Source organism: Oreochromis aureus, linkage group 11 (genome assembly GCF_013358895.1).
Source record: "Oreochromis aureus strain Israel breed Guangdong linkage group 11, ZZ_aureus, whole genome shotgun sequence".
NCBI classification, from domain to species: domain Eukaryota; kingdom Metazoa; phylum Chordata; class Actinopteri; order Cichliformes; family Cichlidae; genus Oreochromis; species Oreochromis aureus.
The window spans coordinates 26,661,757-26,677,575 of record NC_052952.1 but is presented as its reverse complement, the minus strand read 5'-3'; the positions used below and the strand labels follow the sequence as shown (position 1 = coordinate 26,677,575).

Sequence of the window (15,819 nt, the reverse complement as noted above, 5' to 3'; positions counted from 1 at the left end):
ACATTTTCAGTCCTGTCTTGCCCTTGTTTTCCCATCAACTTCTCCCTTATGTTTTTTTTTTTTTTAAATTGACAGTCAGACTACAGTAAAATCTTTTATCCTGACTTACAACAGATAAATCCCTCACCCACCCACCTCACACAGTGGAGAGATAGACTGTAAAAGTCTAACAAGACTGACTAAGAAAAGGATTCTTGTTTGAAGCAGGAAGGGGTTATTGTTCACTAGATGCCTGGGCGTGGGCATCACGGCAGAGATTAGCTACAGAGAAACATTATCTCTCCGGGCCAGTTTACAAAACCCAATGAGGCCAGGACTGGCATAGTTTGGCTATCTAGGTACTTTATGTTCTAAGAGGCTCTTGTCCCCTATATGAACAAAGTTAGGGCTTGTTGTTGAAACCCAGAGGGGTGAGTCCCTGCTTTCCTCCCACCTCCTCTCCTCCCTGCTTCCCCTCCTCTCCTCCTCCCTGGCCCACGGACCAACTGCAAGGCTGCTGGAGTTCAAGTCTGGCCACGTGTTGGCCATTACACTCCCACAATGACCTTGTTGAGCTCAACATTTAGAGTCCCATAAAAACATTATTGTCCGGTTCCTGGGATCATTTGTCCACTACCACAAAGGCTCAGAGAAAACCAAAATGTTAACCACCCCCAGGGTTTTGCCGAGACACATTTTTCAGATTCTGCCCCTTCTTCTCTCTACCCATCCGCCTTCCTGGTACCACATTGCACCCACATTGACGCACTTCCCAGCAGTGCCCACAGGGTACTCCTACACCAGCACATTCAGATATAACGCGAGCTGTATGGTCAAAATGCTGCCCCATAAAATAGCCATTTTGTGTGTTGTACTACAAAAGAAGAAAGCCAACAATAATGTCCATTCTCCTCTGCATACATCACCATTTCTACTTCCCCCCTCTCATTTAATTGACTCCTGCCCTGAAATTGTCCCTGTTTGTCATCTATCAATCTATGCGCCCATCTTGCCTTCCGTTTTCAGATGCATAACTATGGACCCATAACAGCTAAAAGTCCCTAATGGTCATTCAGTCTCTAAATATGTCCACTTCATAACGGCTCAGTGCATGTACCTGCTGAGTGAATAGGCAAGGTCGTGCCAGTCTATTAGCCATATTAAAAACCAACCCATTATGGTAATTGGCGAGGTCTAATGCATGTACAGGTTGCTTAGCACCCATGTATTAGCTCTGATAGATGACTCAGTGATTAGCATTGAAAGCTACATTGTATTACAAGACTGCTTTTTGCCCCAGTGCTTGGCGTCCTCTGATCCTGTCTCTCAATGTGGTGACCTCTACTGTGGACAGATACACATGCCCCTGACCAAATGTTTCATGCTGGGAAGCAGAATGTCTGCTATGGATGAGTTACTTACTGTGACAATCACAAAGACCTTTTTTTAAATATAATTACTTAATTTCCATTTGGTTGAGAAGATGAGAAAGGGTGGAAGGCACATGTTATATTATCTATCTTACTTTAATTTGCCTAAATCCACATGTAAATACAGAAATGTAACAGTCTGGACCTAATGCACATGTTTTTTTTTTATGCCAGAAATTCTTAAAAGACAAATATCTTACCTCTGCCATTGTTAAGTATATTGTACAGACCAAAAACATTCAGGTATTCTTAATTCCCTTTTTATTGGACAATCTCACAAGTCAAAAAGCAGTCTAAGACTTGAATTGAGAATGTGGGAAGGAAAAAAAACAGCTTTTGACAGCAGCGTTAATGCTTCACTACAAGTTTTTAATTTAGAAAGCCATAAGGGAAATGCTTTGCCTTGAGTATCCAAATCACATTTCATTAAATTTTACCATCTGTCCTAAACCACCGGCACCCACCCCAATCCTTGTCTTATTCCCAATCCAGAGCTGGCATCCCCTGCTCTGTGAGCGGCCCTGACTGGGTCTCTCAGGGAAGGGAGTAGATTCTCCTTTCATCCTCTCTTAGAGGACAAACATCAGTCCCATCTCACTGCTCATCCATATTCATGAGCTGCTTATAAATATCTGATAGCCGCCTTGCTACAGCTGTTTAGCTGGGAAAGCAACATAAACTGTGTTGCATTGTATATATATATATAAATATATATGTGTGTGTGTGTGTGTATTTAAATAAAAAGCACTTTTACTGAATGGTCCAATCATAATAAGCACATAGGTGCTTAAACATGCATTGTATTGCTGCATTGTTCTCTCTTTCAAACATATATGTCCACCGATTGGAGACGAGATCTCAGCTTGTCTCCCAGCGGTTCTACCTGCCGGGCCCCCTGATACCATCGCCTCATTGCAGGGCTATCGCTCTCTCTTTTTCCCTCTCTCCTGGTTTTAATTAAAGTTAAGTGTGACTATAGAATAAGAGAGGAATCCTTAAGTGCTGTATTTACCTTCCCTCTGACAGGGCTCATGCTTATCAGTAAGGCTGAAGTACTGGAGCCACGAGACAGGGACTTCTCAAAGGTCTGAGTAATCGCTAGGGTCCTTCTCCCTCTCAACAAATAAACCCATGCATACACTTTTTCAGTCTAAGCATACCTACCTTGTAGCACGTTTCTCCCTGTTTGATGCAAATGGAATACAAATGCTTCACAGTTTCACTCGTGAAAGGGGAAATTCTTATGCTCAGTTATATGGTTGCAGTGATTCATGGTAATTATTCTTTTAATCTCAAACAAACAGGATATTTTTTTCTGTTGTTGAAACATTTCACTTGCTGTTTAGCCTAACAATTTAAATTTTCTCTGGAAAGATGTAGATGACTTCAACATGTTTTAGAAAGGCTCATCTTTCATATTATCACTATCATAATGTGTTACATGAAACGACAAAAAGAATAAAAAACAAAAAAACAGAAAATAAAACAAAACAATGAAAACGTTGTAGAGTCTTTCCCAAACTGCTCCTCACTAAAAATGCGTTTGGATAACAGGCTCTGAGGGACGACTGGAGGATAAAATCCAAATAAATAAAAAGTAACCTCAATTCTCTCCTGACATTCAGCTCATTTTTCCAGCTCTTGTGTTTTGATTTTGCTACTTAAAAAAACTTAGTTCAAGTGTGTGTCTCTAATTATCTAACATATTTTCATTAATGATGTACGTGGTGCATTCACAAAGTTTTTAGCAAATTTCAATTTCAAGGTCACCTTCTTGCGTGCTTCTGGGCTCCTTTTTTCCACATTCACCGGTTTGTACATTGTAAATTTGCCTCCCAGGCTCAGGCTATCAATGCAGAGTCCCCAAAATGAAAATGAATACGTGGCATTAAGAGCATGCAACAGGTGGTGATATAACTCTAATGTACAGAAATATTGGCCATTCAAATGCAAGCAATAACACAATACACAGTCTGACATTAAAAAAAGAAAAAGATGTATTGTAACACCTTTGATGTTACAATACAATGTTAAAAAAGGGTTTAAAAAAAAGCAGTCAAGATGGAAGCAGTGCAGCCAAAGGGGAGCTAAAAACTGATATCAGGTATTTATTTATTATAGTTTTTATAGGCAGAGTGATTTTTTTTCATTCATACAATATGTCATGTTCACTGTACGTCTAATGAATTTCTGTTAACTCAAAGAATGGTTTGATATTTGCATTTTCTTTGTCTTTATTACAGAGAGTTAGTTAATATGGCTGATACTCTCCTCTCTGCTTTTCTGTTTGGTAGATATGAAGCTAGAGAAATATTGCATAACAATAAAGACTGACTAGCGTGGCTTTGTGGAGGGTTGGACTCGACCAGCACCAGTGACTTCCTGAAGCCAGTGATCCAGTAGTAAGCAAATACTTCATTGCTGTGGCTGAGGCGGTAGAGTGGGTTGTCAACCAATCTGAAGGTTAGTGGTTTGACACTTATCTGCCCCAGTCTGTGTGCTGAAGTGTCCTTGGGCAACATACTGAACCTCATATTTCCCTTGATACATTCATCTAACTGTGTGTGAGATTGTTAGAAAGCACTTTGTTGAATGAAGTGCTGAGTGAATGTTGTTTGTAATAAAAAAGCTTTGAGCTAGACTAGAAAAGCTTAGCTATTCCTTTAACATTTGTTTTTTGCATGGCTTAAATAAATAAAGTACATGTTCTGTTGTACAGACCTTTTACTAGCTGCTTCTACTTGTTTCTAGTGTTAAATTTAAGCTGTTTTTTTTAATTCATACATGAAAGTGATATTGTCACACTGATCTGATTCTATGCAAAATAATGCATTTTACCAAGATATCAAAGTGTCTCTTTAAATGTAACATTTTCTTTTCCCTGTCTTTGATATTTTTGAACTTTCATTGTTCTTGAATTTTCCTCCTAAGTGCTGTTTTCAGATATGAGCAGGTACCTTACAGAGATTTACACTGCAGAATTTTGGGGGGAGGAATACAGAAGATGCCTTTTTACCTAGTGCTCCAGATTGGACTGGTGATAAGAGCACCTTCCTATCACTCTCTGCTAGCGGCTTCCTAATCACATCTCTGCAACTGATACTGAGGCCGAAACACTGAATGTGAGAGTAAGACTGAGCAAGAAGAAGAGCGATAGGATGAGCAGCAGAGAGAGAGGGGCAGTTGAAGACACAGTCTTGAAAATCAAACGCCACAATCCACCGTGAGCTTAGCACAGCACATATACAGCAGCAGCAGCAGCATTCAGAGGTGACATTGCAATCGGTGGTGAATACTGTAACATGTTTACTGGACTGTTAGGAAGGTGGAAGCCACAAACTGCACTTATGAGGAACTCTTACAGTGTTTCCCTCCTTTACTTGTGATTTTATTTTATTTTTTTTAATTTACCAATACCTAAACCACTTCCACTCGCTCCACTTCTCTGCCAACTCATTAGAAACATTAGAATTGCTGATGCTGGCAAGAAAACACATTTTGCTTCGGTCTGAAGAATATCTTTGTTCTGCTTCCAATACAAATAGAAGGAGATTTAAATATTGCTCCTCTGGAGTGTGCCTGGGTGGCTCTGTGAGAGTGAGGCAGAGAGTCTGTGCATCTGAAGTTGAGCCGCCATTGGTTGTGTATACCAAAGGATGAGCTATTATATGAGCTTGTATGTGTGCGTGTGACTGTATGTGTGTTCCCACAGGGTATTTCTGTTCCTTGTGGGGAGTACAGTTAAAGTGAACAATAGGCAGTGCTGCACTGCACCCTATGCTGCACGATACTACAGACGATCAACAAAAGGAAGGCTTCGGCTTTGTACATGAATCTGGAATCCTACTCGGTCAAATAAATGGTCAAAAATGTTGTGAGTTTTTGGCCCCCAAGGTCATGCGTGACTCGTACAAAACAACTCAGGAGCTGATAAAAAGGGAAAGAACTGCACTTGCAGATAAGAGAGGTGAAATATAATGACTGAAAACAGCAAAAACAACAACGACAAAAAAAATGTAAGTAAACAGAAGGTGGAGACATGAAAACAGAAAAGGGTGGGATGGTTAAAGCTTGCTAGCTTTCCTCATTAGCCATGCAGAGCATCTTGGCTGCTCTCCCACACCTCCCGGCTCATCATCGCCTGAGCCGTGGCTGCCAGCGCACCCCCACTCCCATGAACCATCCCTCTCTGCCTCATCCCTCCATCCCTTTCCCCCTCCCCTCCCGGCCCCTATAATCACACCCGCAATCACAGCCCCTAATTAGGTTAATTAATTTGTATCAGCCCTTGTAGGGACTTGGCTGATGAGGCTGCCATAATAGCGTCATCACCCCCTCCTTTAAAAAAAAAAAAAAAAGGAAGAAAAAGATCTGATGCAAGCCTGTCTGTGGCAAGACAGTACTATAAACCATGGGGTCACATTTACATCCCCACCCCCAAACCTTTCTTTCAGCTACATCTTTTCTCTTCTCCCCTCCAACTCCAATACATCCCTTCCCCCTGCTCTTTTTATTCAATAGGGGTGACACTGACACCAAAATAGTGATATATAACCTGTCATGTCACAGTGCATCATTGTGTTTACTAGAATGCAAACATCCCGTGTAATAATAATAATAATAACAGAGTCTGCATCTTTACAATGACACACTTCCCCACATATTGAAGTGTGCTGTTTTGCTTGTTTGTTTACACTCTGTTTGCAGCGGCGTTCCAAGAGTGGAGGGGGGGGGGGACTGTACGCTATGATAATGATTCTCTTGGCGGTTTGTCTCTGTAGTCGTCAGAGACCGATCGAAGCATCACATTACAATCAGCGGCCCTCATCGCCCCTCATCAGGCCACTGACGAACAAACTCTGATTAACACCCCCATCTGATTACTGCAATCACCCGAGCTAACCACGCACAAGCACTGTCCCCCACCGGCGCGCACACACTCGCACATACTGATTCTCACACCTCACTGTTACTAGTAGTAGATAAAAGGCAAACGTGTGCACACAAAGTAGCTCTGATCAGGCATTGTCACATAGTTACCATTAAAGGAAAGCATTAGAGAAGCAAAACACTAACAAATTTTGAGAGGCAAAAAAAAAAGTGCACGGAGGAGAGCGTGATTGTGTGGAAGATGGAGGTAGATTAAGATATTGAGATTATAATTAAGTCATAATGAGCATGCTAGTAGGTGTATAAATATAATGAATGGCTTTTAAAAACTCACAAGCACGATATCAAACTCAAATGTGCGTCTCAAGAATAGTTCTTAATTTTAAGTAACCAAGTAACTCCCCCCACCCCCCCACAGGACACTTGAATTGGGTGCATTCAATTGTGATGCAAGCAGACACTTGCATAAATATACATACACACAATCTCAAGTCGACAATGACACAGGGAGACTGCGAGACAAGGACAGATCCGGTAGTTAAAGCGTAATGAACACGTCCCCAAGGCACGCGGCTGGCATTCCCCTGAATGATGGACTGACAGTAATACCGGGGCAGATGGGTGCGCTCCACGCCCCGCTCAACACCACAGATACACACACATTCTGGCCTTCTTTCCTGAAGAGAGATACCCCCTGTAGGTCTGATATGGAGGTGGGGGAATAGCAGGGGTGCTGTGTATGTGTGTGCGCAACTAGAGGTGGGGTGCGCAAGTATGAGGCCTCTGTCATGATTTAGGCTCCCATGCAAATTTAATCAATTCGAGTACCTCTCGCCAGCCAGGGCTCATTAGCGGCAATTTAAAAAGGAGGCTCTGTGATCCCCACCTCATTGCATGAGCCAGACATTCGGCTCAGGCACACGTTCATAGTATATACACACAATCATGCTAGAATACACACAGATATCCAAATACTCACACACAAATTCACAAAAATGAATGCACATCAGGGGGACTGTCATGGTTGTAAAGATTTTCCTTCAGATACCTTCCCCCTGGCATGGAGAGAGACCCTGCCTGAACCTCCCCCATGCTCCCCCTCTTTGGTCTCTCCTCTCTTTCGACAACTTCAAAAGGTCCCTGACACCCAGCTTCAAGTTAAAGGATTGGGGGTATCCATGGATAAAGACTAGCTCTCATCCCCCACCCCTCGCATTTGGAGATGCCCTCCCAAAAACTCAAACCTAGGGCTACTTCATTCTTCTCACCACCTCTCACTCTCCACCTCTCTGTAATTGGGGGATCGATTAGTACTGTCCCCAAATCACGCTTTACTGTGGCACTGAATGCTGGCTTTGCAGAGGAAAAGTGGTATTGGTAAATGAAGTGGGTGAAGTGCAGCAGGTTGTAAGGATCAAGCACCTGTTTAAGGGAGGTGACAGCAGCACGTGTCTAATTAGAACCCTGTATAAATAAGAATAAAATTTCACCGCGTTCTAGAATAATAAGCCATCACACCAATGCTACTGAAGATTGGTAATGTTTAAATGAAAACTGCTCACAGTGTGGTCTTTAGATCTCTCTCAAGAGGAGTTGTGTATCGGATTGAATGACAAATATCAATACTGCAAGCAGTAAAAATTAGGTTTTGTTCACTTTGCCTGTACTGGGACCATGGCTGAAATCTTTGGGTTACCACTTTGACAAAATTCCCCAGAAGAATGAAACAATCTGAAGAAAACTGACCAGATATCAGACATCAGTTTAGGTTAAATCTTGAATATATTAGGTTACTAATAATCACATGAGGGGTATGGCTGTTCAAAAGATTTTAAGGAAAAAATAGATGTTGGTATGATTTTATTCTGCTATTTTTTGTCTCTTGAAAAAAAATTAAAATTGATCCCATGCTGCCCGTTCTGCTAGTTGTTTTTCACGTATTTAGCAATTACTGTTTAGCAATTACTAATATGAGGCATAAATCACTGGTAGTCCAGGCTGATTTGTTAATCCTGTAGTTTGTATAAAGTAATTAACAAAATAAGATGGATTACCTGATTCCAGAGAGCACACACTGGGAACTCTAAATTCAGATCACTCTAATCCAGATTAAGTGTTGTTAACAAATGAGCCCTTGAACAATTCAAGTTTATTTAAAATGTGCAGTATTCAGTAGAAATGTACAAAAGAAAACCCCAAAGTGTGCCAGTTTTTAGTTTTGCTCTTTCAAATGTTTAATAACTAAAGTTAAAGAACAAAAGTCTGTTGTATTCCATTTTAACCAGGCTACACTTTCACTCTCTGTGAACAGTTACTATATATCAGGGTCAATGTCATACCCTGCAGCTGTGTGACTACCCCACAGTACTCCACTTCCACCCCCCCCAATTCCAAAAGTGACTATCCGTTAACAAACCTCAAGGGTCATTAACTTTAGAGATGGCTTATGGGGGACAGGATGGCCTGTGAGAGTAGTCAAATGAATTATGAGCCTTTTGACAAAAGAGGAATGCCTGTCTATATCTTTAAAATCAGAAGGTCACCCACTGCCCACCCCTGAGCCCTGCCTCTGCACCCCTGCATAAGAGTCCCGTTACTGGGGAGAATGAAAGGAGAGCTTGAGGAGGAACAGTGGCTTGTCTGTGCTAGGGTCGCATAGTCGGATTGGGGTCCCGGAACTGCGCACACAGTGTTTTGACCCCCGGGCTTTCCTCAACGACCTCCACCCCCTCCGCTTATGGACAGTGAGCCTCAGGGTCCTGGTACACACACGCCCTCATAGGAGTGTGACGCAGTAACAGAGGGCAGAGAGGGTGAGAGGAAGGCGTAAGGAAGGAGGAGGGAGAGCTGGCTGAGGATGCAAATCACTCGTACTGGGTACAACAGAATTCTGACATAAATCGTCAAGCATACAAGAGCCTTGTTTATGCTTTGATTAAAGTGAAATACATCAATCTGTGCACTATAACCTCGAGATGTTTATTATATAGGTGTACTTTTAGAGGTATTTGAAAACATCTACATTAACAGAACATTTTGTAGTGCTAGATTTGTCAAGCTGTTCTTCTAGACGAGTGCAACTGAAGTAAGCAGGAGTCCTGCTATCACTCTTTGCCTCTTTTGGCCCATTCTGAGCTACTGGCGCACCTTTCCTCTGGTCAGCAGAGTTTGGGCCAAGACCTGTGGTCCCTATCCTGTAGCCTCTATGCCTCTCACTTTTCCTGATGACACATTCACTAGGTTCCCTGCCTGCCCTCTTACCCCCCCAGTGGCTCCCAGGAGAAACTGATGGATGGGCCCCATTTATGGAGCTGCTGCAACCAACAAGGATCAATCAAGACCGGGTCACTGTGAACTGTTGCTGGGCATCAGGTACTCAATTTGTTTCAAACTACTGAAAGTAAGCAAACATATTTTTACCTGCTTTATGTGCAGACAAGACAACATAAAAGATTAGTAGAGATCGTGAGACAAGGAGCAAGAAAGTCCAACCTTTATTTTATTTTTATTTTTTAAAGTGTGCTTGCTTTACCCTAAATCATGATGCTTTCCTACATTTCAGGGAGTAGAGCAACCTCTATTGCCCACACAGGAATGGGATACCAACGGCTAACTGCAAAGGATTTGACGGACAAGTTTTATCATCAGCATTTTGTACAAATGAATGTGAGTACTCACATTTGGTTAATTAAATTTTCAATTTTAGCACCTTGATGTCCGGTAAGATTCTTAGGCAGCATCAAATCAGTTCGCTGAAAGAGAACTACCTGTCGAAAATGAGCTAGCTGTAACAATTTATCTCTCAAGGGGGCCTTTTAACAGAGATGTTGTTGCATAAGCACAGCTGCAGCTAATAAAATTAATAATGGGTAATTTTGATTAAAGTGAGCTAATGAGCAAGCATTGGCAATAGTGTTATTGTTATCGATGCTTGCTAACTGACACCTAAATCATTTTTAATTGTATTAGCTGCAGCTGTGTCTACCCTGCTGCGACATGTGAAAAGGGCCTGTTAGAGGTGTGCTGCATCCCAAGTCGAGGGCTGCAAACAAAGATGTGTCCTTCAGAGGCTCTGAAGGCTAAGCCAAGCCTGCGTCTCCACCACAGAAAGCAGTCCAGCTATGCTTCACTTCAGCACGCAAACAATGTCCTCAGTTGATGTTAAAAATATATAAATCATTTTTTTTAGATAATGTATCAGAGCTTCCAAAATACTTAACCTCGGTATACATGTCAGTTATTCAGGACTAAATAACACATTATTAACACATCATGCGTATCTCAACGTTTAACAAAGCATTACGCGTGTAACATGGAGAACTACCAAAGTTGTCCTCAAACTTGGATAAAGTGAATGTATTTCTTGATGTTGTTGTGTAAATGGGACAGTTACTGAATTAGAGAGCAACAACACATGAGTGAGAAATTTTATACCCTAAATCTGACACAAAAAGGAAATGGTAGGTCATACTTGTAACTCAAACTGTGGGGCAAGGATGACCTAGAATACAGTCCACAGCCAACCTTAACTGAATATGGCATTTATTTAACTACAGTTCAGCTTGGATCTTAATATTATTATTACTACTACTTCTTTTACTACTACCTGTCAGAAAAGTGTGAGGTGTGGGATGCAAGTCTTCTTCATCCTCTTAAAAAGAGTATACTAAAACAAGTTTAAGAACCACTATAGTAACTTCTGGGAACAAATGCACTTATCGCTCTCTCTTCCAGTTGCCTCAGATTGGAACACTCATGAAGAACACTAATGCCCCCTAGTGGTAAAAAGTAATATTATATTTCTTAGCTAACCAGATCATACAGCACCCCTCGAGTCATAGAGCCTGGGAGCTCTCCACTTCTTCACAGGCAAAGAAATCCTTAAAATATAAGTTGTCTCCAAATCAAGAAATTAACTCTAATTACAAGTTCTTTTGATGTTTATTTGAAACAAATTAAACATAGTTTATAAATATATACAAAACTGAATTTTCCATAGGAGAGAAGTTCATTATTTCCAAGTATCACCTCCCGACAATGATTTTCTTTCCCTCCTCTTGTCAACGTTTCCTCTTAGCTTCAAACTTGTAAATTGCGGAAGTACTGGTGGTCTCCTTCTTTACCTTCACTTTCTTGCACTTATCCTGGAGCAAAGGCAAAACATTAAAAAAAAAAAACACTGAAATGAAGACAGTCATAGCACACCATCACCAAAACACTTAAGGACCATGTCCTCCTCACCTGCAGGTCCTTACGGGTCTGAATTTTCTGGCTGATGACAAACATTTTCTTTTCTCTGTCAATTCTCTGGGAAAGTATCTTGTATTGATGTTTCCTTTGCTTTGCCAGTTTCTACAGGTACAAAACACATAGACCCATCAGTAGAATGAAATGCTGAATCTTAAACGTTACTATCAATGAACAATTCTGAGGAGCTGAATTTTAAAGAAATATTCAAAAAATGAATAAACATCATCTCCACAGACCCCCAGAGCACGCGGGTCTACAGCTCCCTGTATTCTCTTGGTTTCCAGTGTTTCCAGTGTTGGTCTGTTGTACACTCTGTCCACCAGCTCCGGAGCTGTGTTGAGGTGGTCCGCCAGGTTAAATGAATGCACTGAGGGAGGAAAAAAAACACAAAAAACTTCTCAGGCAATCTCAAGACTGAAAGCACAAGAGGAAAAGGATAGTTTGTGTGCACAGTACTTACACATTTCCAAGCACTCACTAAATTGATTAAATATACCAAACGCTTATATTCACCTTCTTTTTTGGAGTCCACAAAAAATGTGTGCTTGTTCTTTGGTTTGCTCTCTGCATCCAGAAGATGGAGCTCTCCTTTCAGCCTCTCAATTTTCTGGAAGTACATCATATACCCAGAAAGATTAACCGAGGCACCACCACAGATGTAAATGATGGCGATAATATCTATGCTCATGCTGCTGCCACTGCCCTTAAACTACTAGAAACATGTACCACCACAGAGCCCTCTCATTCATTACTGCAGATAGCTACTGCAAATTTGCCTTTTCAGGAACAGGAACCCTTCATCTCCCTTTATATTCCAGTACTAGTTCTACTCTGTGGAGCCTTTGGAAACTGAACAGTTTTCACAGGGGAACAACTTTTACCATTTGGTTATCATTTAATTGTGATGTGATGCAATGATTTGTATGTTGATAAGTTATTTCTTTGGTTTTTTTTAGGTTTTATGTTTTCAGATTGAGAACTCATGCTGTTGGAAAGAGTCATGCACAATATTCATGTTAAAAATATTAGTGCAAGGATAATATGTAGCCTGGGTACACTGCCCTGCAAAGTAACCACTTCCAAAATGGTATTGTGAACAGTAACTAGTATTTAAAAATTACACTGCAGTAGCATTGCTTTTAACAATTAATGGCTTTAATTTTTATCCACACCATTCTTCACCTTTGCTATTCATGTGTATTGACTTTTCATTTTCAGATCTTCACAGGTGCATTTCCGATGTCTAAAACAAACACTGAACATCTCTCGCTAGGAAAGCTTCACACATGCCCAATTCACTTCTTACTGGTCCTGCATCAGCAGTGTGTTTGAAGCCGTTGCCAATCAGAAGCTTTCCAGAAGGTGTTACATGGGGGACTCAAAATCTCGCGGTACTTTTTGGGTTCATAATTTTATCAGTTTTAACAAGATCTTCAACACGACTGGCTGAAATGCTGCCTCACACCATGACAGAGCCTCTGTGCTCTCCAGATGGCCGTAGACACTCACTGTCGTACCTCTCTCCTGACCTGCTCCGTACATATTGATGACAATTTGAAGCAAAAATTTCAAATTTGGATTCACCACTCCATAAGACGTGTTGCCACTGATTGTCAGCCGAGTTGTTATTTAATTTGGGATACCTCAGCCTGTTCGCGTTGCTTAAGAATGGCTTGTGAAAGGCCATATGTATTCCTGTTTTTTAAGCACATGACTTTTTTAGTTATTGTTCATCTGCTGCAGATACTTTTTAAGCCTCACCACTTCTGTTGTCCTCCCTTTGGTTTTCAGCTAATAGCACTTTGCCAAATTGTCTTCTATGTGTAGACAGACTAGTAGTTAATAAATTGAGGAGCATTTTTAATGCTTGGATGATTGGCAGATCAGTATTAAATACCATTTTAAATAATTACAAGAAAGACTGGTTCCTTTGAAGCAGTATATAAAGAAATGAAGGGTGAGTCAAGACTTTTGCACATTACTTTACCACAGTAGCTACTGGTTCAAAGACGTTATGATGTCACCAACCAACTAATTATCTATCAGAAAGATGCCTGGTGTAATCCGGTAAGATGAGTTGTAGTAATGAATCTCATAACTGGTCAACAAGCATGTCCAAAAAACCAAAACAACAACAACAAAAAAAACAAAACCCAACAACATCACACTAATTGAACAGAGCAGAAAAATGCAAATGTGGTTAAAAGGCAATGAGTTAAGTTGTGGCCACTGAGCCTATTAACAAGTCAGTTTTGCCACAGTGGTGGTATTTTTTTCTTCTGCATGATTTATCACATGGAAATTAAAGGTTACCTTAACTTCTGCAACCCTTTTCATCTCCACGTAGTTGATATCCTGTGTCCTCATCATTTTCTTCTGTTCCTCAGTCACCTCCTCCACCTCCTTTGTTTTTTTAATTACGTGAACTCCATCCTGTCAACATGCCACAAGATAAATAAAACGCTCAGGCAAAACTCATATATGACCGAATCTATGAAGCAAGGAGGTGCTTCTAGTTGCTTTAATACCTGCAGTGGAGAGCTGATCATCTTGAAGTAAAATTCATCCGGGTTCTTCTCCAGAGCTTTCTTTCGCAGAGCAGCGAGTGTGTTCTGTTTCTTATGATAGTCACTATACAAGCAGACATGGCAAACTTAAACATCTTACCTTCAAAATGTAAACACAACTATAAAGTGTGTCAATAAACTTGCACTTTTCCTTACTCTGCACGGAGTTTGTAGTCCTTCTTCTTCTCCAGCAATCCCAGTTGTTTCCTGAAGCCGGGCTACACAGACACACATACAGAAAGGACAGATCCAACATTACTATCTATTACTGTAAGTGTGTGCGTGTCAGAAAAACAACTGAACACACGAGAAGTGTGTTGTTTTGCCTTGGCTAATAGGCTAACGAGCTAGCCAACAACATTGAAACGCTCACCTGGGATCTTTCATGGTGGTTTTTCTGTCGAGATTTCAGTGCCTTTCTGAACGAGGACATATTTGTGAAATGACCCCGACCGTATACACGCAAAAATAACTTAAAGCAGATGAATATAAGGCTTATTAAGCACACACACACTGATGTTTAAAGCCTCCTTGATGCATCTGGTTTCTAGTGCTTCCCTGTGAGAGGGACACGTGGGTTCCTGCCTGATTTAGAGCGTGCCGTTTTTCATTTCGCTGTCGCAGATTCGCAACTCAAAACCGGCTGAAAATATCGTCATATTTTCAAAACATGGAGTTCAGCAACAAGTTGTATAAGTATTTAAAATTATATATCATTTTTCATTTACATTTTAAATAAAATTAAAGATGTTTTAGACAAATTAGAATAGTCGGTATTTTGGTGCTGCCTATTGTACATTCGGGTAGTAACACTAGGGGGCACTGTTGCATATGAAATGTTGATAAGATAACCTGTACGTGCGCTCCTACAGAGGAGACAAGAAAATATTAAGCAAAGCATAGATATATTTAAATAGTTAAACCCAGCTAAAACTTCATTATTATGTTTTTCTGTGCATTTCTAATCTTTATCCAAAACATACATTAAATATATAGGCTAATTTTTTAACACTTACAAGGGCTTTCTGGTGAAAATACAATTTAAAATATGTTTTCTTAAAACCCAGCATTTTTCTGATTCTGACTATAGAAGATTCACAGGTAATTAAGTATTTTGACCATTAAACTTTTTTGTTTATTGATAATTTTAATATTTTTTAAATCAGTAACATTAAATTATGAAATTATTTTGATATTATTAGTCTACATAGATGGGGGAAAACAGTGACATATTAACTGGTTATTTAATACATTTTCTAATAAACGTTATGTTTAAAAAAAATAAACTAATGTAATATCACTGCAATCCGAAGCCCTGTAATTTGGTTGTCTTTTGGTTTTAAATGTTGGGTCTATAATACTACAGTCGTCGTGCTGTAAGGCTTACTGGCAAAGACAAACTGAATTAATCTTATTTATCTAACAAGTACTCTCAGGCTATATACAAGCCAGGCTTGGCACAGGAAAAAAAGCCCAAAACAAGTGAGGGTCATCATAGTACAGCTAACGTAATATGTGTTTGGCTGCACTACTCATACACCAAATTGCTTTGGTTATTATAATGACAGCCAGCATTTGCCAGAGAGCACAGTTAACACTAATTGGTAATACGTTTATGTTTTTCCAACATGAGCATTCACTGCGTGTTTCCGTTGGGATTCCAGACCCCTATTTTGATTAATGCCCAGTCCAACAGGCCTAAA

General features: G+C 40.4%; 1 protein-coding gene across 1 annotated transcript; it reads right to left on the bottom strand.

Annotated features, from left to right (window-relative positions):
• Positions 1 to 11,221: 11,221 nt before the first annotated feature.
• utp11 (UTP11 small subunit processome component) lies at positions 11,222 to 14,713 on the bottom strand. The gene is made up of 8 exons (XM_031740683.2): positions 14,490 to 14,713; positions 14,273 to 14,334; positions 14,078 to 14,180; positions 13,863 to 13,982; positions 12,063 to 12,156; positions 11,786 to 11,916; positions 11,541 to 11,651; positions 11,222 to 11,443 (listed from the first exon to the last, which is right to left on the bottom strand). The coding sequence occupies exons 1-8, from the start codon at positions 14,547 to 14,549 to the stop codon at positions 11,360 to 11,362; spliced, it is 765 nt and encodes a 254-aa protein (XP_031596543.1). The 5' UTR covers positions 14,550 to 14,713; the 3' UTR covers positions 11,222 to 11,359.
• Positions 14,714 to 15,819: the final 1,106 nt, after the last annotated feature.

Coding starts and splice junctions, on each gene's coding strand:
- utp11 (XM_031740683.2), bottom strand. CDS start 14,549: ATGTCCTCGTTCAGAAAGGCACTGAAATCTCGACAGAAAAACCACCAT. Junction 11,917..12,062: donor TGTGGACTCCAAAAAAGAAG/GTGAATATAAGC, acceptor TTCCTCCCTCAG/TGCATTCATTTAACCTGGCG. Junction 11,444..11,540: donor AGACCCGTAAGGACCTGCAG/GTGAGGAGGACA, acceptor CCTTTGCTCCAG/GATAAGTGCAAGAAAGTGAA.